The sequence below is a fragment of the Triturus cristatus genome, chromosome 7 (assembly GCF_964204655.1).
Source record: "Triturus cristatus chromosome 7, aTriCri1.1, whole genome shotgun sequence".
Lineage (NCBI taxonomy): Eukaryota > Metazoa > Chordata > Amphibia > Caudata > Salamandridae > Triturus > Triturus cristatus.
The window spans coordinates 718,368,564-718,390,076 of NC_140590.1; the positions used below are offsets into that span (position 1 = coordinate 718,368,564).

The 21,513-nt window shown below is 47.3% G+C and overlaps 1 protein-coding gene across 2 annotated transcripts in view; it reads right to left on the reverse strand.

The window, feature by feature from the left end:
- Nucleotides 1–322: 322 nt before the first annotated feature.
- Nucleotides 323–21,513, reverse strand: part of RPTOR (regulatory associated protein of MTOR complex 1) — a 1,825,560-nt gene continuing 1,804,369 nt past the window's right edge. For both annotated transcript variants that reach the window (XM_085617419.1, XM_085617418.1), the window contains one exon: nucleotides 323–4,205. In XM_085617419.1, coding sequence (XP_085473545.1) covers nucleotides 4,137–4,205 — 69 coding nt within the window. In that variant the 3' untranslated portion in view covers nucleotides 323–4,136. The remainder of the gene's footprint in view (nucleotides 4,206–21,513) is intronic.

A 21,513-nucleotide genomic window follows, 5' to 3' on the forward strand; every position in this document is an offset into this window, starting at 1 on the left:
GAAGAGAACATGTAAGTGCTGTACAGAAGTTTCAGTGCCCTACCCTGTGGACAGGACAGCCCACGAATACTGGAAAAACAGGGACTTGGATATACATGTGTTATAATTTGATCAGAATGCTAAGCAAAACTGTTCCTCTACTTCCCACTGGGCTAAACAAAACAAGCGAACAATGCAGACTATTCTGCACCTTAGAATGGCAGGTAAAGGTATAAAATAGAAGAGCACACACGCACAAAATATAGTTACTGCATTTACTTTTTTTTTTTTATTAATCACTTCCGTTGAGAATTTCTTCCTGTATCACAGTCAGTTCCTTCTGTTTTTATTCTTTTTTGTTATCTTGGTAAAATAAATAGAGGCAATTGATATCTAGGTAGCACGCTCCTCGCTCGAGCTTTGGTTAACAATTCATGATTGGATGTCCGCGAAATCTGTGGCAGTCGAGAACACACCGAGGCACAGGACGTCATGTTCACCCCAGGAGGTTCTTTCCTCTAGTCCGCAAAAGCAACCCCCCTCCCCGCCTTGTGACGTCAACAGTTCATTATTTTTTTTTAAACAAAAAAAATGGATCAGTTGTAATTAAACTTTCTAAACTTCTCGCTAGGCATTAAGCTGCAGTAGAGTAGATTGTTAAAACTATAATCCAAGACGGGGCCTCCTCGCCCAATATCACCACCCTACCCACTCCTCCCCCCTAATTCCCGCCTGCCTCAGCCTAAAAAATAATGCCACAACATATATATATTAGAAGCTAGTCCGTAGTGAACTGATCATTTCATCAACTCAGCCCTACCCTTATCACAATTTCCATTAATAATCTCCAAATAAAGCAGAACATTCAACTGTTGCTTGCCACAGAGAGGAGCGCGCTGCTGCTACAGGCAGGATAGTCTGAGAGGGCTTCCGCTTGGCACGAGGTGGCGACGAGGCTGGAGGCAAACACTGGAGGTCAATGCAACTGAGTGTTCCCTTTAACGGCAGACCAGGCTGGAGGCGCTGGCCTATGTGGTCAGAGTTACTTCCGTTGCTCGCCAAGTCGAAGTTTGAAGTCGAGTTTTTGAACTCACTTGACTTGCCTATTTTTTCTTCATCAATGAATCAGTGGGGTAGAACCCCGAGGGAAAGATGTGGCTTGTTCAGATGTTACTTTTTCACCCCGACCAGGGTTCTAGTAATCATAGGGTTATGTCTGAGAAAGAATTCTTCCAGGATACAAGACATGCAAAGCTGTAGTCGGGTTAGTGCCCCTGAGTGATCGTCAGTAAAATGGTAGTCAACTGACTGACATGTGACTGACTTCTGCCTTACAAAGACAAGCCTTACAAAGACCCGCTGTAGTCCCCCTGGTTGTTATTCCTTCCATTACTGCTGTGGGAAACTGCCTTCAAAACTTAATTTAATATTTGGTGGTAGAAGAGGTATTGCGAAATATTATATTAGTTTATGAACTTCGACTGGTCTGTCTTACCACCAGGACCTCCAAACAAATTTCTGAGTGGCCTTCCATCAAGCATCTGGCTAGTCCGCTGCAGCTCAAGTGTCCATACATTTCTACTTTTAAATGACTTCAACATCTGCCAGTGTGGTGCATTGACGATCCACTCCTCTCTTCCTATGCACTTTTCAGATACTACAGGGGTGGTGGGGAAAAGCATCGCTTTTAGGCTATCAGAGTGTGCGGAGACAAAACCCATCTTAAAGCTATCACAAGGCATTTTAGCTAGCCTGGGCGGCTAGCTCGCACTGATGGGGTCACTATGCAACGCTCACCAACTTTTTACAAGTTACACTGATTCGGAGTCAGAGGTCCTATCTCTACTGTAAGTCACAAAAAAGCACAATGAAAGAACACCCAGCAAGGCCTTCTGAACCGCAAGGAGACGAGCAATCAGTGCTTGAAGAAAGCATCTATTTATGAGCACCCTGGAAGCCAGAGGAGCACACCAGCTGATCCTCAGTGGCAAAAAGGCTAGTACTCCGGAACTGGGCAGGAGCAAAGCCACAGAACACACTATTCACGGAGAGACCACTGCTACGGGATTCTCGTCAGCTATCTATTCTAGGCATCATGACATCAGGAGAGCAGACACTGCAGATGGCAGAAATATGCTTGATAAAAAATCAGCAGAGTGTGATTTTACCCAAATTAACAGAGATCGCTGTTTACAAAAACAAGTGAAAAGTAAGGCTTTGTGGTCGCCCTATGGTGAAAGGCATTTCATTTGTGTCAGGGTTAATCCATAATTCCACAGCCTGTTCTGGGACGTGTCTGTAGACTCATATGTATTCAATGATACATCAGGCCTATACCTGGTGCTAGGTGTGCCTACTGTGGGACATCGCATGGTTGGCACTTTAAGTCTGACTTCAACCATAAAGCATTGCATGGTTGTGGCTGTTCACTTTACCATGCATTTCAGCCACTTACGCATGCTGGCTATCATACGCAGAACCTCAGCTCAGCTCTCACCATCAGTACTCATCTGCCCAAGAACGTGCCAGCATGAACCTCATCTCTAGCTCTCCCTGTTGCTTCACATCTGCTCCAAATTTCATTTGACGATGCAATTTAGTCTTGGTTCTCACTGCGAAGGCACACACTGTTCATGCTCACACAACTGATGCACCTCAACCCATCATCTCAATGTCTCTGGAGGAGCTATTTGGCCTCAGCTCTCACCATTGGTGCAACTTAGCATTGGACTCTTAGGACTGTGCACCTTACCCAATTATCTGATCACAGATTTGACAGTCAGTGGATTTGATCACCACACTTCACTGACCGTGTACTTCAGCTCTAAATCTTATCACTAGTACTCCTCAGCTGTCCATCTCACCACAATCAGCCTTTTGTCCATGTCTCACCACGAGTACTAGGCCTTCCTGATTTCACCTCCAGGGTGGTCTCTACCCCAGATTTTGTTTCAGCACACCTCTGAATTTCAGTATCCTTTACCCCAGATCACAGTGACTTTAAACCACTGCCTGGATTCCTCTACCAGGACACTATTGCCTAGATGTTACAGCTTGTCCACTTCAGGCCCAGCTATCACCACTGCTACATCTCACTTTCTGAGGACTGAGGAAGTCACAGAGGCCTCTTGGGTTGAACGAAAGTGGCATCAAGAGAGAAAATGGGGCGACATACTATCCCCAAATATTGGCCCACAAGAGAAACCAACATTTCTCATTGTATCCTTCTCCCTCCAGACGTTTTACTGTGGCAATGAGCAACTGCTGTTTCATGTCCTTTTTTACATTTTACCAGAATGCTCTATCGAACCCTTGGGAACAGCTGTAATGTATATACGTTCCAAACCTTTAAGGCAGGATCTGGGTGTGGATGTGCAAACTATATTTACCACACTTGAGATGCCCTGCTTAATGTCGGTTACAGATTCGCATGTCTCGCATACTCTGGCCAATTCGTGGAGCCAGGGGATGGGGTGGATGCACTAACAGGTGCTTCTCTGTGGTAGAAGAGGTTGATTAGAATGCATTTTAGTGCGGAGAAGGCATAAGGATTTAAGGGAGATGAGGGGCAGACAGTCCACGCCTTGTCCCAGAAGAATGTCTGCATCATCCTTGGAAGGGGGCACACCTCTCTAGCGTGCACCATAACTAACAATGTCTTCGGTTTTGCCGAGGAGAGGGGCGGGTATTAGGGGGGTCAGTCTCTGCCAGGGCACACAACTCGGTGTTCAATTCTCCAGCGGGCCTAGCTGTGTCCTACTGACCAAGTGTCCACATTACCACCTACAGTAGCCTCGAAATCCATCCTTCCGTCTAAAATCTACACTCCCTGAAAGAAAATAAAAATCATTTTGTGATCCCAACCTTGTGAGCGTGAGTCCGAGCTCTAGAGTAGGAGCAGCCATCATTTAAAAGCAAAATAAAGGGGTGAGTGTGTTTTGGGGAGTCAGGGACTGTGGCACAGTTTTGCTGCTCTTTAGAGACCGTCCACCACAAAGTGACGAGGTGGGGGTACAGGATCAGGGTGCAAGGAGCAGCAGCAAGTATCAGCACATTCAGGGCTGTCGTTCCACGCTGCAGGTCGGCGCTTGGGCCTCTGGCACGCTTGATTCCGGGCGCAGCTCCTCCCGCGCCGTCATCCATGCCTTTGGCCCCTGCTATCTGGCACGCTTCTCAGCAGAGTAAATGGACATGTAGTAGTCATTGCTGCCGACGGCCAAGTGGGGCTGTGGAGACAAGATGGAGAAAATGAAGACAGCTGTGGAGAAAATTTGCAAACAGGTCAAGGATGTAAGGAGAGTGAGGAGGGCTGTGGAGAGAGGCAGAGAGAAAATGGGCGTGATGGGGCAACTGAGCGAATTTAGACAAATGTGGAAGGATGAGTGTTATAATGAAGATAGGGCGAAAGGATGGTAGAAATGAGAATGGAATGCAGGAGGGAAATGGTACAGTCCAGGGTTGGGGGAATATGAGCTAGAGTTATCACAGTGAATAGATGAACTTCGGTAACTTGCTGAAAAAAAATAGATTACACCAAAGATGAAGAGAGCAAAGAGGGCTCTCTGGTGTAGACAGTGAAGATGGCTGTTGAGGACTTTGAAGAGGGTGAGGAAAGCTGTGGAGATGAAAGATGGCGGCGAGGGTGCAAAATAAGGAAGACTGAAAAGGGAAGAAAGTGGGAAGAAAGGGGTTTAGATGGATGTTAGGGAACTTGGACAAAAAACACACATCTATTGTGCAAACACGTTTTAATTCAATGCCTAGTGCGATACTTAAGTTGGATTCTTTCTAGTACCTTTCTAAACAATTTTGCAATCCTTTGGTTCCACAATTGTTTGAAACTAAAGGGGCTTGGATTAAAGACCCAATCGTAAAGCTTCTATGCACGTTCTTCTGAGCTGAAGTAGAACCCGTCAAACATAACTTATGGATTAGTATACGTTTCCATTCTTACACTGTACGAAAAATTAAAGTTCACCGTACGAGTTGTGTAAGAACAGTCTTTCTGGTGGTAGTCTAAAAGTAATTTTGAGTTACAAACAGGCGGCTTAACTCAGTGGATAACGGCTATTGTCCCCTAGTGTAAAAGCTCATTCCATCTCCGAATAAGAGGCCCTCCTCCTCTCCCTCTCAGAGTGTGTGGACACCATAACTAATGTCTGAGATCCCTTTAGAGGGATATGGAGGGGATGCGGCCTATCAGCTAAGACAGTCCACCTGAAAGCTGGGGAACTGGGTTCGAGTCTCGGCAGGAACGCTCAACATCCTGTGATTCTGGGCAAATCACTTAATCTGCCTAAAAAGAAAAAATAATGTGTCCCTCTGTAACGCAACGGGTGCTCATGTAAAGCGCTCTGATACCTTCAGGCTAAGCTTGTGCTATATAAAACGTTAAAAAAAATAAAAATGTAAGTATAGTTCAAGCAGGCGACCTTAAAAAACCTAGATGAACAAGTGACTTACCTTTGGTAACACTGTTTCTGGTAGATACTCTATCTAACCACAGATTCATCACTTTTTAATATTTCCCCAGGGGTCAGACTGGATCTAGAAACGTTTGAGCAGTTCCTCAGTACACCTGTATGTGGCGCTGTGCAGCACCACACTAACGCTGTTCTGATCCAAAAATGACTTGAGTAGTCAATATAGGTGCCAATTCCGTGCACTGACGTACATTGCTTTCGATGCAGTCCACACCCCCAATAAGCAGAGCCCCAACAGCAAATTGGTCAGTGCGTAGATTCCTAGACTTGGGATCTTTTTAGTGGCAGAGTTTGAGTCACAGAATGGGGAGAATGTAAGAGTCGGTGAGGCATCTGTGTTTAGAGTTTCTACCAGAATGAGCATTATCAAAGGTAAGTAACTTTTTCTGACAGAGATTTTTAACCAGTAGACTCCTCACTTTTTGAATAGATGCCAAAGCAATATCTATTCGGAGGTGTGTCTACAATCGACTCAAACCATAAAGTCCTGTAAGACCAAGCAGGCGAAATACCCCTTTCTGCGAACATGGCTGTCCAGAATGTAGTGCTTTGTGAACATGTGAGGGGATGCTCATGTAGCCTCCAGGAAGAATGCCTTCAGCGCCAAACAAATTGACATGGAGGCGAGTCTTTGCCATAGACCAGAGTCCTCTAATCTCCACCTCTCCTACCTTTCCCAAAGGACTTTCCCAACCCAGCAAAGATGCACCTGTTATGACAGTTCGCTCTGGGTGGTGTAAGGAGAGGGGCTACCACTGGTCCAGTGAGCAGCCATGACTGCAAGTCTTGAATAATCTTTTAAAGACCTGGATGGATTTTGACAGGTCTCCTTGGAACTGAGACTTCAGGTTCCACATAAGCGCTCACATGTGCCATCTGGTGTAGTCTACAAGCAGGATGCAGGAGGTCGGGATGATGGCCCGTATATTGTGGACTCGTTGAGGTAGACAGAGAGCTCGGGAGAACACCGTATCTAGGGTGGACACGATGAAGGAGAGCCTTTGTGAAGAATTCAGGTGCGACTTCGGCATGCTGATGGAGAAACCCAACAATGTCAACACATTGACTGTCTTCTGGCAGGGACTTACGACTGAGGCGAACCTGCCTTCAGTAATCAGCCTTCGAACTATGGGAAGACTGGTATTACCAACCTCCATAGATGGGCTGCAACCACGACCACACCTGTGTGAATGCCTGAGGTGCACTGGTAAGGCCAGCAGGGAACACAGAGACTCGAAAGTGCTCTTGGCCTACCTGAAACCGCAGGTAACAGCTGTGGAATTGCAGTATGAGAATGCGAAAGTAGGTGTCCTGCAAATCCAAAGCCATCATCTAGTCTCCTGGCTCCAAGCAAATAGGACTTGGGCCAGAGTGAGCATAATAAATTTGTCTTTGCTGGGGAATAAGTTCAGAGGGCGAAGATCAATGATGGGGCGAAGGCCACCCTCCTTTTTCGGCACCAGGAAATAACGGGGATAACAAGCAGTTCTGATCTCCGGTTCCAGCACCTTCTCTATTTCACCCTCAGCCAAGAGAGCCTGAACCTCTCCCCGGAATACGTCGTCCCCCATGAGGTGCTGTGGTGCTGGAGGCACCTCCGAGAGACAGGACAGAAAGAGTAGGGAGAAACTGTGTTTCACGATTTGTGGGCATCCATTAGTTAGATGGGATGATCCTCCCCCTGGGAGGTAAAAGGTGATACGTCCTCCCACTGGGAGATCGTGAGCGCAGAGAACAATTTAAAGCAGCTTTGCGGCAGCTGTGGGAAGAGAGGCTGGGGTTTGGGTAGAGCGTTGCCCCTGGATACACTTTCGGCCTGAACCCCGACCTCTACCCCGAAAGGACTGAGAGGTCTGTTATTGCTGAGGCCTGTACTGGCGCTGGTGTTCCCTTCTGTAGCCTTGAAAGGGGTAAAATTGCGGGGGCAGGGGGTTGCCAAACTAATGGGACTAGGCCTAGAGAGCGAACAGTGGCTTTGCTCTCTTTTCTAAGGCTGAGTCAAACCTTACTCCAAACAGCCTAGAGTTGCTAAAGGGCTTGTCCATCAAGGACTGTTGTACATCCTTAGAGAAGCCCAACATCCGCTTTACGATTCTCACCATTCGCTTCGATTCCCTACCGGGTGGTGTTGTTGGAAAGGCATTTGGATTGAGGCGACTTGTGGACAACCTGCACCACAAGTAGGATGTACCACGAAGTAGGATGCTGGAGAAGAAAATCTGAATCTAGGGAGCAGGCTTGTGAGGCATTGGTACTTGCCTATTATTTGGCGGACTGGGCAAAGTTGCTGACTTTGCCCAGGAGCCCACTAGGACATCCATGATGGTGTCATTAAAGTTTCCTGGCTTGTTTGCCTAGAGTTAGGCACCTCAGATAAGAGATTTGTTTTACCTCTGCAGTAGGCAGAGTGAGGTCCAACACTTTTGGCCCTCTCCTTGTGAATGTTGTGAAGAAGGTAGACTCCTCTGCCGTGACAGTTGGGTTTGGAGAGAATAACCCAATGCCTGGTGAAGTGTCCACCCCACTGGCAAGTCCAGGAAAAGGTTATCATCATCATCAACCTTTTGATGTGAGGTTTCGGGGTCGGAGTAGGAGTATAGGTGATAGGGCTGTGACCTGGTGGGAGGAGGATTTTGACCTTCAGAGTCTGATAAAAGAATTGTCTCAGAGTCCGGTATTGGTGATGTCAGAGCCAGCGTTGAAACCTAGGGATACAGCGTTGGCCGCGGCGCCAAAACTGAATTCAGTGGAGCCGGGCTCCGTAGAGGGGAGGGCCTCAAAGAGAGGTAGAGTGGTGCAGCCGGTGACCAATCTGTTGGTGGTAACCCGACTTGGATCCTTAGGACCCTAAGGCGCTCCAGAGGGATCTGGTGGAACACCAAAGATGGTGTCTAAGGCCTGCTTGGGCTCACGCAACTGTTGCGTTGTCGCCGATGGCCCAGGGAAGTCAGAACGCATCGGAAAAAGCGTTTGGAATTGGGTCTGAAACTAAGAACCGACTTTGTGGCCTGGAAGTGCCACGGGCGTTGTGCGACTCAGTGATAGGAGCAGCGGGGCAAGGTAGAACCTTTTTTACCTCTAGTGTTTTTTACTCTTCTTAGACTTACCTGAACTGAGTCTTTGCTTTGATCAGGCACAAGCGCACATCCACACCTTTGACTTCAAGCCACACAGCGCTACCTACCAACATGTGAGAGAATTGCGATTTTAAGTTCTTGCATCCAGTCCGGCACCCGAGGAAATGCACAAGTTAAGTACTTTTTGTTTAGAAGCCTCTATCGGAAAAGGGGTGACGGTACCGAAGGTAAGTAACTTGTTAGTTTAGTGGATTGAGCATCTGATGCAGCAGTGGTCTGTTATAACTTCAGGTCAGATGTTTCAAGTTCAGTAAGCTAACTTAGATCGTTGCACCTGCTACAGAAATATGGGTTTGTGTGTAGCATAAACGTCACTGACTAGTGCTGTGAGCTAGTGTGTATGCCTAATATGCACGATATCTGATCTTATTTCGAATGGAACAGGCAAACAGTTTCAATAAAGTATATCTGAATATTTTTATCCTACACACAGAGTGGTTGGATAGGTTGAAGAGCTTCATTGTACCTCATTATGTACAGTGGTTTATGAAAGTGCTTGGGTTATTCCAGCTCTTGTGTGAGCACTGTGGATGTTTCAGTAGCGGGTCACTTGTGCATGCTGCAGGCCGTCCTTTGCCGGCCGACTTAACTGAGCAAATAAACGAGCTATAGTATGCGCAGACTCGTCAATTTGGATAACTATTTGAGGACATGCAAGGGACTTGCGAAAGGCTCGTCCCTAACCACAAAACGAACTTTTTAAAACAGCAAGTGCACTTGTTTTCTCTCTAAGAACCGCTAGATGGCAGAAGTAGGCGAAGAACATGAATCAAGCCCCATTCCTGCTACAAAAGCAGTTACTTCACCGCACCGGAATTAAGTCAAAACAGTTCTAGGCACCGTAAAACTGTACATTCGGAATTCAAAAATGGACGATTAGAAATTGGCAGCAGTTTAATGTCAAATAAATTAGTTATTTGCAATGCGTACATATGCTAAGAATGTAAGCAGACTTTTTTGTTCCTTAAGCCAACATTTTGGAAATCTACAAGGATTCCATGAGGAAATCTAGGCGTAACTATGGATGTCAATATGTGCCCGATAACTTAAGAAAATGCAATGATGAAAAAGACTTTTTAAACCCACGTGCACTTCTATTGCACCAAATCCCGTCTCATCTCAGACAAGCAGGGATGGGAATCAGCAGCCAGCTCAAGGCTACACACTACATTGGTTGGTATTCTAAATACAGGCTAACCCAAACAAGCATTTGCAAGACAATATGTCTCCCATATGCGAGATCTATCGGCTTTGTCAAAAAAAAAATTGCCACGTTGTATAACAGTGCAGATGCTGTGCACTTCATAGTATGGTATGCTGGTCATTGTATAGTATTGTACGGTATGGCTTGTCATTGTATAATATGGTATGGCCTGTCACTATATGGTATGATATGCTCTGTCATTGTATAATGCAATATGGAAACGGAAAGAGGGGTCAAAAGGTACAGGGATGGCGGGTAGGATGGATAGGGCAAAGGCACACAATGGAAGGGGGGAGGAAGCGGGTTAAGGGCAGGCAACACGGCCGGACAGAGGAAGAGAAGGCGACACTTAGGAATATCATGCCTGCAAAACAACTAACAAACGTCAGAAAAAATGTAATTGAGATGCGCATTCCGAATTTTGTTTTTTCTCAACTATGGTGCTGCATGTTTGAAGCAGTAACAAAGACAGAGAGACGGAGATAGGGGCCAAAAGTCACAGCGACAGAGGGTGGAAGAGAAGGGGGAAAAGGCAATATGGATGGAGGGAAGAAGGGTGGGAGGGAGGCAAAAGCACACGCGACCCCCAGGGGGGCCGTGGAGTGATGCAAAGGGGGTCGCGCCTTCCCAGTCACACTTCTGCCCAGGCCCAAGGGCTTCAGCCCCCCCCCCCCCTTCCCCCGTCCTGTGTCTCAGCCCGGGCTGCTGCAGTGAAACTTGAGCTGCTGGGGGCTCAGCTGGGCAGTGTCTGGATTCCTATCTCTGGCACCCCCGTGTTTTTTCACAGGTCTTTAAAGACCATTTAACATGCCTTTGTAAACTGCTTACAGAGGCTTAGGTTTTTTTGCTGGTTCCAGTACCCCCTGGGTCCCCACTGTGCCTATTCCTTACATTTGGATTTTACATTCACTGCCGTAGTGTGAGAATGCATTTCATGGAAAGGAATACAAAGTTGGCTTCCTGGGGGCGCCGTGAGTGAAAGTTTATTGTGCTTTTGAAGCACCTGCTGCAGCGTTTCTTTCCCCGGCAATTACCAGGCCTCACATAAATGTCAAGATAACTTGTGTGATTAATTATCTTCCTGGAGAGAGATCAGAATGTTGTATAGTTGAGGTTTTGACTTGGTTGATGTTAGTGCAGAGGGTTAATGTGCCTGCTGCAAAGAACGTGTACCAAGTAGATTACAGAGTGCGTATGATGTAAACAGATCAGCAGGTTACTGCTTTCAAAAGAGACATCCTTTTGTTACTTGCAATTTATAACTTAAAGTCCTAATAGAGAATAGTGAGCTATTAACTTTCATCCTAGAACAGCATGCACACTACAAAGAATACATTATTAGACCATTGATTAATGTTGTAAAAAGGGTTAATTTGGCTAGAAATCAATTCTTATTATTAAAGGAAACTCCCAACTATGCTGTTTCTTTTTCGACTCTGAGTTTGTGCTTCTCCACACCAAGCACTCTTGAACTATACTGCCTACCAGTATGGATGACATGTGACTCCTATACTTTTAGTCCTTTGGCTTATGTAACATTTCCTATACACTGATTTACACACTTATGATTGATTGTCTCTGTGTAATGTGTGTGTGATGCAAAGTGCTCGGACACCCTACACTGGTATGAGTGGCACTATATAACTAATTCAATTCATCTGAGAGTGTGGTGTTATGGAGACTTGGTCACTGTTAAAGGGTGCTAGTGAGAGAATCCGTGGTGGGGGTGGTCATTGTGGGGAGCACCAACAAACATGGTCGCACAGGGCACCACCAGCACTAAAGCCGGCCCTGGGAACTATGCACAGATAAGCGCTGAACAGAGGATGAGAGGGAGCGGGTCAAGGAAACACAAAGGAAAATCATGTCTGCAATCAGTGGTCAAGTGCATTAAAAAAAAGTATTTAATACTGCAATAATAAGTGTAATGGGTTAGGGTCATTAAGCATGGGAGCAGGTTCAAAGATGTGGGTAAAAAGAACATAATATACTGTATCCAATTTGTTGGCCTTTCACCTTCAGGTAACTGCATATAAAATAATGTACACCTTAAATGCAATTGAAACGAATCCAGCGTGAAATGGACCATTTTACGTTATGAAACCACTGTTGGTTAAAGTGATCACTGCAGGAGTCAGTGTGTATAACAAGCGCCTTGAGACCCTCACGGGTGAGTAGCGTGCTATATAAACCCCCTGATTGATTAAGTCCCATAATTGAATCCTGATTGTTGCACAGGGAATTAGAGATTTTTGTAATTTTAATGCTATGAGGTCCCAGCCTGTGACAGAAAGCGAATATGAATATGGAAGTCATTATTTTAAACTTGCATTACGCACGGTACAAAACAGGCTGCCACAAAATGCAGAAAAAAGATTTAGGCTTAAAATAAATAAAAAATGGGTTTCCAAAATACAAATTTAATTAATACCAGACTGTACCAAGTAGAATTTTTTTTTTATAACTACCCATTAAAAGCACACACTCCGCATAACAGCTGGTAACTCCCATACAATGCCTCTCAAAAAGAACACGTTTTTGTCATCACAAAGCTTCAAGTGACTTCATCAATTAAAGTCAATATTGATTTCCAAGGGACCTTTAACTTTGAAGATTGATAAATTGCACATATTTACATTTCTTTCAAACTACAGGCAGCTTTGCAAAAAGCATTTTTTTAGGTCTCACATAGGCAGCACTTGTGCTGTCTCTTCGAGACATGCTGCATTCAGGTATGGACTTCAAGCTCTGCCCATTTTCCGCCCATCTTTTCAATTGGCTTCTATTACTGTCCTTTGTAAATGGTGGCTTTTGATTCGAGAATAGGCTTAGTAGTCCCTACTTTTCCCCTGTTGTAGCCTCCCATGAGGACGGCCCCTGTTACATGTGTTGTTACTCAGGATTTTTAATTAGTCTGTTAGCACTATTTTCTTAAATAAACTTTCTTCTGCCTGTCGTTGCAGACATGACATGCTGTCCCACAATTGATTTTTGTTTAAAACCAGCATGGCACGCCTTGCAGCCGAGTGCTTTTTTTTATGCCCGGCTTGCTGTATATATATTTTTATTTAATTAGCATGCGGGGAAGCAACAAGCCTTAATGTTCTGTTGTTGACTGGTGCTTGTTTTGACCTGTGACAGAGCAGTTCCCTTATGCCCTATACATTGAGCAGTTTTTAATTGCTCTTCCTGAATTGCTGACTAAACTTTCTTAACTAATTCAAATCTGCCGCCTGCCATCTTTCTAATGGACTTTTCGCAAGCATACTTTAAAGGTTATGCTCTCATTCTTTCGGACACCATATTAGACCTCGAGGGCTTTTTCAGACTATTCAGAATACGGGCCACGGGTGAGAGCGAATGGCACCACCATTTAACAGAAGACCGCGGTCTCTTGCTGCACGCCTGTCTCGGTCATTATGCCGGAATCCACACTAGACTTGCAGTAGGTTTCTCAACTCTTAAAGGAAAACAGGCATTGTTTGCCCCTGAATGTGTCCAAAGTACACCCTCTCTGAGCCATATAGAGTGCTAACTGGAGGACTGCTGACAGTTGGGCTCTCAAGGGATCTATGTTGTTGGCCGGGGACCACGAGACAAAGCTTTTCCATCTCCCACAATACACAGATTCTGTGGAGGAATGGTAAGCTGATAAGATAACGTCAACCACCTCTGGCAGCAGCTGAAAGGAGCTTAGGTGTCCCCATTCAATCTCCAGGCATGATGGTGGAGGCTCTGAATACAGGGAGGTAGAACCATCCCATCTGTCTGGGAGAGAAGATCCACTTTCAGAGAAAGTCGAAGCAAGAGAGAGAGGTGTTTAGGTCTATATATCATACCCGTCTCAGACAGTCTGGACGATAGGAATGACGTGGGACTGTCCTTGACAAATCACACTCAGAATTCAAGGAATCAAGGGTATGGGGAACACCATAGTGCAGCTGAAAGTTCTATGTCAAGTGAAATACATCTCTGAAGGCTCTCCTTAATGGATATTAGACGGGACAGAACTGCTGGCACTAAGCATTTTCTGATGAGTCGAACAAGTCGACCTGAAGAGTGTCCAATCAAGTGAGGATTTCGAAGACAATACCGTAGGAAGATGATGCCACCGGTGATCGATATGATAACGGCGGTTCTGACATTCAGAGACCCCCACCAGGTGACTGGCTGTCAAACAAATCCTTTCATGATATACCCAGGACCACAGCCTCGATGCTTCGTGACAAAGAAAATGAGACATTACTCCCCTTGCTTGTTTATAGACCACATCGTGGTCATATTATCCGTCAACATCACTGAATTGGCCACAGGTGCAGAGAGAGAAGGTTCTCCTCATATCCTCACCAGATCAAATCTGTCACAGCACCCAGGAAGACCACCATGGTGTCCAACAATTCTCATCCATGCTGAAACCATTGCTTGCGGAGGCACCACTGTAGAGCCTTTAGGAGCCAATGATTGTGCGCTATCAAGCAAATACAGAAACCCACCAGAACAAGCAGGCTTAAAACCATCAAGATTCGAACTTGCACAACTTTCAGGAAGGAAGAACCCTCTTCCAGATGTCTTGCATCTTCCGAGGGAGAGGGAAGGCAAGAAGAAGGGTAGGTTCCAAAACTGCTCTTGTGAACAGGATATGTTGGGAGGGCTCCAGGTGAGATTTGGGCCTGCTGACTGAAAAGTCCAAGTCGAACAAGAGTTGCTGTTGACTGCAGATGGTGTGCCATTACCTCTGGTGACTTAGCCTTGATCAACCAGTCATCTATGTACAGAAAAAACAGAATCCCTGACCGCCTAAGATGTGCCGCCATCACTTTGGTGAAAACCTGAGGTGCTGATGTCAAGTCGAAAAGGAGTATGGCAAATTGGTAATGGTTGGAGACCACCACAAAATGCAGGTACTTCTGCTGTTGCTACAGGATTGGAATGTGAAAGTATGTGGTCTACAAATCGAGCAACACCAACCAATCTGCTACTTGCAACATCAAGCGGAGCTAAGCTAGGGTCAGCATCTTGAATATTTTCTTACTATAGTACAATTTCAGGTTCCTGAGGTCTAGGTTTGGATGCAGATGGCTGGTTTTCTTGAGAACAACAAAGTATTGTGAGTAGCATCCTTGCCCAATTTCCTGCTCTGGTACCAACTCCACTGCTCCTTTCATATGCAGTTTACGTAAATGGGTCGCGACACTGCTCGTCATGCTGCAAATAACCCCAAAGGATTCTGGATAGTGTAGTGGCTACGGTGAGTACGCCTACGCCACGAGTATATAGAAATATAATGCCATCCCTGGACACGTGTTTCGAGGTAATTGCCTCTCGTCAGCAGGGAGCAGGTAGGTATGCGGGGTGCCGATGACTGCCATATATATAGGTAAAATACCTTCCAAGGCGCGCAGGTGCAGACACCGGGCTCGTCAGCCAAAGTCGCTCGAATGAGCTATTAGTAATTTACGTAAATGGGTCGCGACACTGCTCGTCATGCTGCAAATAACCCCAAAGGATTCTGGATAGTGTAGTGGCTACGGTGAGTACGCCTACGCCACGAGTATATAGAAATATAATGCCATCCCTGGACACGTGTTTCGAGGTAATTGCCTCTCGTCAGCAGGGAGCAGGTAGGTATGCGGGGTGCCGATGACTGCCATATATATAGGTAAAATACCTTCCAAGGCGCGCAGGTGCAGACACCGGGCTCGTCAGCCAAAGTCGCTCGAATGAGCTATTAGTAATTTACGTAAATGGGTCGCGACACTGCTCGTCATGCTGCAAATAACCCCAAAGGATTCTGGATAGTGTAGTGGCTACGGTGAGTACGCCTACGCCACGAGTATATAGAAATATAATGCCATCCCTGGACACGTGTTTCGAGGTAATTGCCTCTCGTCAGCAGGGAGCAGGTAGGTATGCGGGGTGCCGATGACTGCCATATATATAGGTAAAATACCTTCCAAGGCGCGCAGGTGCAGACACCGGGCTCGTCAGCCAAAGTCGCTCGAATGAGCTATTAGTAATTTACGTAAATGGGTCGCGACACTGCTCGTCATGCTGCAAATAACCCCAAAGGATTCTGGATAGTGTAGTGGCTACGGTGAGTACGCCTACGCCACGAGTATATAGAAATATAATGCCATCCCTGGACACGTGTTTCGAGGTAATTGCCTCTCGTCAGCAGGGAGCAGGTAGGTATGCGGGGTGCCGATGACTGCCATATATATAGGTAAAATACCTTCCAAGGCGCGCAGGTGCAGACACCGGGCTCGTCAGCCAAAGTCGCTCGAATGAGCTATTAGTAATTTACGTAAATGGGTCGCGACACTGCTCGTCATGCTGCAAATAACCCCAAAGGATTCTGGATAGTGTAGTGGCTACGGTGAGTACGCCTACGCCACGAGTATATAGAAATATAATGCCATCCCTGGACACGTGTTTCGAGGTAATTGCCTCTCGTCAGCAGGGAGCAGGTAGGTATGCGGGGTGCCGATGACTGCCATATATATAGGTAAAATACCTTCCAAGGCGCGCAGGTGCAGACACCGGGCTCGTCAGCCAAAGTCGCTCGAATGAGCTATTAGTAATTTACGTAAATGGGTCGCGACACTGCTCGTCATGCTGCAAATAACCCCAAAGGATTCTGGATAGTGTAGTGGCTACGGTGAGGCAATTACCTCGAAACACGTGTCCAGGGATGGCATTATATTTCTATATACTCGTGGCGTAGGCGTACTCACCGTAGCCACTACACTATCCAGAATCCTTTGGGGTTATTTGCAGCATGACGAGCAGTGTCGCGACCCATTTACGTAAATTCCTTTCATATGCAGCACTGCCACTTCCCGTGGCAAGATGGAAAGATGATCTTCTGACAGGGTTGAAAGGCAGGGAGAGTAGGGTATATGTTCTTCCTATAATCAGCAGGACCCATTGGTCAGAACTGCCTTCCAGAATAGTAGAAAGGGAGACAAACAGCCTCCTGGTGCACTGGTAAGAGCAAACTAGGCCTGCTTTCCTTGTTGATCAGGGGGAAAAAAGGGACTGGATACTGCGATCCTTGGCTGTTACCATTGGCTGTGCCCCTATAATGTCTGGCCAAAGGATTTAGGGGCTGCTGTAACTGTGGCTGAGCGAACTGCCACTGGCAAAAGCTGAAGCATCTTGAGATGCCCCGAAAGCAGCTAAATTACCTGTAGTCTTGTCGAGGCTGCTGATGTTGAAGCCCAAGTTACCTAGCCGTATCCCTACTAGCCTTAAACCTATCCAGGGATGAATCAGCTTCATGCAGGTGGGCGCAGTCACAGGGAAGGTCCAGGAGGGTGACTTATACATCTCTGGAAAATCTTGACGAGCAAAGTCTAGCATGACGACGCACCACCACAGAGGCCCCCTAGCACAAGGCACCAAATGGCTGGTGTTCATGCCTGACTTAATGATGTGCTGTGAGGCATCCTGGCTGTTGGACGTGGCCCTTTTTGTATGGTTATCCTCAAACCTTTTGCCTTCTTCCTCCTATTTTTTCAGACCTGTTTTGTTGGCTTTAGGACTCTGGGCACTTTATCACTACTAACCAGTGCTAAAGTGCAGATGCTCTCTGTCTAAATTGTATTCGTGATTGGTTTAGCCATAATTGGCATATCTGATTTACTAGTAAGTCCCTTGTACAGTTCACCAGGGGTGCCCAAGGCCTGTAAATCAAATGCTACTAGTGGGCCTGCAACACTAATTGTGCCACCCACAAGCAAATCTGCTAACATGTCTCAGACCTGTCACTACAGTGTCTGAGTGCAGTTTAAAGCTGTCCTGTTGGCCTGACAAGTGCACCTACTTGCCAGGCCCAAACCTTCCCTCTTACTACATGTACGTCACCAATAAGGTAGGCCCAAGGCAGCCCCATGGGCAGGGTTCAGTGTATTTAAAAGGTAGGACATGTACTGGTGCGATTCACATGTCCCGATTGTGAAATACTGCTAATTCTGACTTTCACTACTGCAAGGATCATCTCTTACATAGGGTAACATGCAGATTCTTTGAAATATCTTCTAAGTGTAACTTCCCATTGGGAGCAGATAGAGATTTGGAGTTTGAGGTCTCGGAACTCTAAATTTAAAAATACATCTTTTGGTGAAGTTAGTTTTTAAATTGCCGGTTTGAAAAGGCCAGTTTTAGAAAGTGGGCTTTTTTTTTCTTTACCACTATGTGCCTCTGCCTGTCTGTAGAATACACGTCTGGATTGATTGACAGTTGGGCTCTTGTGCATTCACTCTAGACAGTCACACAAAGGGAAATGAGGTGTGTCTTGCATATCCTGATGGACCATCACAAGGCTGATGGGCCTTCTTGAGCAAGAGTGGTGGGAGGAGTTGTCACTGACATCTGAATAGGGGTGCGCCTGTCCTCACAGAAAGCTACCTCCACCCCCGTAGTGTGTTTTTCAGCCAGGTCAGGGAAAGGCAGGGTCTTGTGCACTAAAAAGACTTTCAAAGGCAGAAAGGAGTATAAGTATTTGAACTCTGGCACATTAAAATCAGTACACTTCTGGACTGAGGACATTTTGCCAGGAAGAACAGCTGGATGAGGTAGGAGAGACTGCCACTATGCCTGTTGCTTTGTTGTGCTGGCCTGCTGCTTCTGTCCTGGGAGTGAAAGGACTGGACTTTGCCTTCTACATCCTGCTTCCAAGGTTCTCCAAGGGCTTGTGTGTGCTTGCCTACTGTTTAGTCGTCTCAGGGCCATCAGAGACTTCACCTACCAGTACCTGGGCTCTTCTGCTGGGAGTCCTGACTTGTCAAGTGGTGCCGAATCCAGTTCCTGGGTCTTTGGAAGTGTAAACAGGTGATCTTAAAGAGAAAATCTACACGTCGACTCCCAGCGCCTGTTTTCTTGATGCACAAGTTACTACTTGTGTAACAATATATCTGTATGAGACATTAGTTAGTGATAGGCTCCTTACCTTAGAATATCCCCAGGCGTCAGACTGGATCCGGAAAGTTTTTCGTCAGCAGTACCCCTGCGCGTCGGTAGGTTGCGTCGTGCGGCTCCGCGTCCGTCGCTGGCGTCGTAAGTGCTGAGATGACGTCACAAAGACTACTTAGGCGCCACCCATGCGAGCTGACGTCCGTTCTGTACACGACTTTCCGTTCCAGGAACGCAGAGCCAAGAAACTGACCACTGGTGCCATGAAACTAGGGCCCTGAAAGGGATGACCTTAACCCTAGAATCAGTTCGCAGAACGGGGAGGATGGGCGGTAAGGAATCTATCACTAACTAATGTCTCTTACAGATATATCGTTACACAAGTAGTAACTTGTGCATCTGAAAGAGACACGTTAGTGATAGATTCCTTACCTTAGAATAGATACCCCAGCAATTCCAACCACAGTGGAGGATCTGCGAATAGATTACACCAGAAAGTCAGAGGGAACAGAACGGCCAAAGAAGCCGTCTCTCCGGACTTGACTGTCAAGGCAGTAATGCTTGGTAAACGTGTGCAGCGAGGCCCACGCAGCTGCCTGACAGATATCCTGCAAGGGAACGCCGCGTTCCAAGGCAGTAGTGGTTGCCGTCGCCCTGGTAGAAAGGGCACGCAGCCCCACAGGAGGCTCCTTCTTAGCCAACGAGTAACACGCTTTGATGCACAGAACGACCCACGAGAGATGGTTCGTTTGTGCACGGCCTGACCTTTTTTGGCGCCCACGTAGGCAACAAAGAGCTGGTCATCCACCCGGAACTGTTGTGTGCACTTCAGATAGAACAAGAGCGCACGTTTTGGGTCCAGACGGTGGAGCCTCTCTTTCTCTTTTGAAGGGGGCGGAAAGAAGGTGGGCAAAGTGATGGTCTGCCCGATGTGGAAGGGCGTGACAACCTTTGGCAAGAAAGAAGGACGGGTCCTTAAAACCACTTTGTCCGGATGAACAGAAAGGAAAGGAGGTTTAGAAGAAAGAGCCTGGAGCTCACTCACTCTTCTGGCAGAGGTGATAGCTACCAGGAAAGCCGTCTTTAGAGTGAGAAGACGTAAAGGTCAGTTTCGAAGGGGCTCAAAAGGAGCGCACATCAGACAGGTCAAGACCAGATTTAAGTCCCATTGAGGCATTATGAAAGGCACGGGAGGAAACGTGTGTGTAATGCCTTTCAGGAAATGGTTAACAACCGGGGACTAAAAGAGAGAAGGCTGATCTGGAAGCCTTACAAAGGCAGAGATGGCTGAAAGATAACATTTGATAGTGCCCAGAGCAGAGCCCTGCTGGGCCAAGGATAGTAGGAACAGAAGGACCTCAGAAAGAGGGGCAGAAAGGGGATCCACAGACTTTGCTGTGCATCATGCCACACATTTTTCCACCTGCAGGCGTATACCGTTTTAGTGGAGGGACGCTTGGCTGCCAGAATGACATCACAGACTTCGGGAGGACGATCGAAAGCTGTCAACTGTCGCCGCTCAATCTCCACGCATGGAGGTGGAGACTGGACAGGTTCGGGTGGAGGACCGTTCCCTGCTGCTGCGACAGAAGATCCTCCCGAAGAGACAGTCGGACCGGGGGATCGATCGGCATGCTGAGTAGTTCGGGATACCAGTATCTTCTAACCCAATCCGGAGGCACAAGGATGACTTGGGCCCGGTCGTGCCAAATCTTCTTCAGCACTCTGGGCAGAAGTGGTATAGGCGGAAAGGCATACAACAGACCGCAATGCCACTCGCGACGAAAAGCGTCGCTGAGCGAGTGCCACCTTGGAAATTCCAACGCACAGAACTGATGACATTGCGCGTTCTCTTCGGTGGCAAATAGATCTAACCAAAGCTCTCCCTACTGCAGAAAGAGACCTTGCGCCACGTCCGAGTTCAGACGCCATTCGTAATCCATCAAGCACCGGCGGCTGAGTTCGTCCGCCCTGGCATTCAGAGGACCTGCCAGGTGTTGAACCACCAAGGTAATGCCATGATGTTCCAGCCACGTTCAGAGGCGCAGAGCCTCCTGACATAGGGTCCACGACCCCACCGCGCTCTGTTTGTTGCAATACCACATGGCGGTGGTGTTGTCTGTGAACACCTGCACTACACTTCCCCAGACAGAGGGAAGGAATGCCTTCAGTGCAAGACGGATCTCTCGAAACTCCAAAAGGTTGATATGGAGCCGGGACTCCGCCGGAGACCAGAGGCCTCTGATCTCCGCCTCTCCAAAGTGGCCGCCCCATCCCAGAAGGGACACATCCATCACCACTGTGTGCTCCGGTTGGGGAAGGGAGAGGGATCTGCCACAGACCCAATTGCGATTCGTGAACCACCACTGCAATTGTCGTGCAGTACCCTCCGAGATCTGGACATGATCGGACAGGTTGCCCTGATGCTGTGCCCACTGGAACTTCAGGTCCCACTGCAGAGCCCGCATATGCCATCTGGCATGTTGCACAAGCAGGATGCAGGAGGCCATCAGGCCCAGGAGCCGGAGGGTCATCCTGACTGAAACCCGGGACAGAGGCTGAAAGATCGGAATCATAGCCTGAATATCCCGGACTCGCAGCTCGGGAGGATAAACCCGAAACCGCGTCGAATCCAGAACCACTCCGATGAAGGGGAGCTTCTGAGAGGGACTCCGGTGCGACTTCGGCCCGTTGATGGAGAACCTCAGCAAATGCAGGAGGTCGGCCGCAGTCTGAAGGTGGGTGACGACTGCCTGGGGCGAGCCCGCCTTCAGCAACCAGTCGTCGAGGTAGGGAA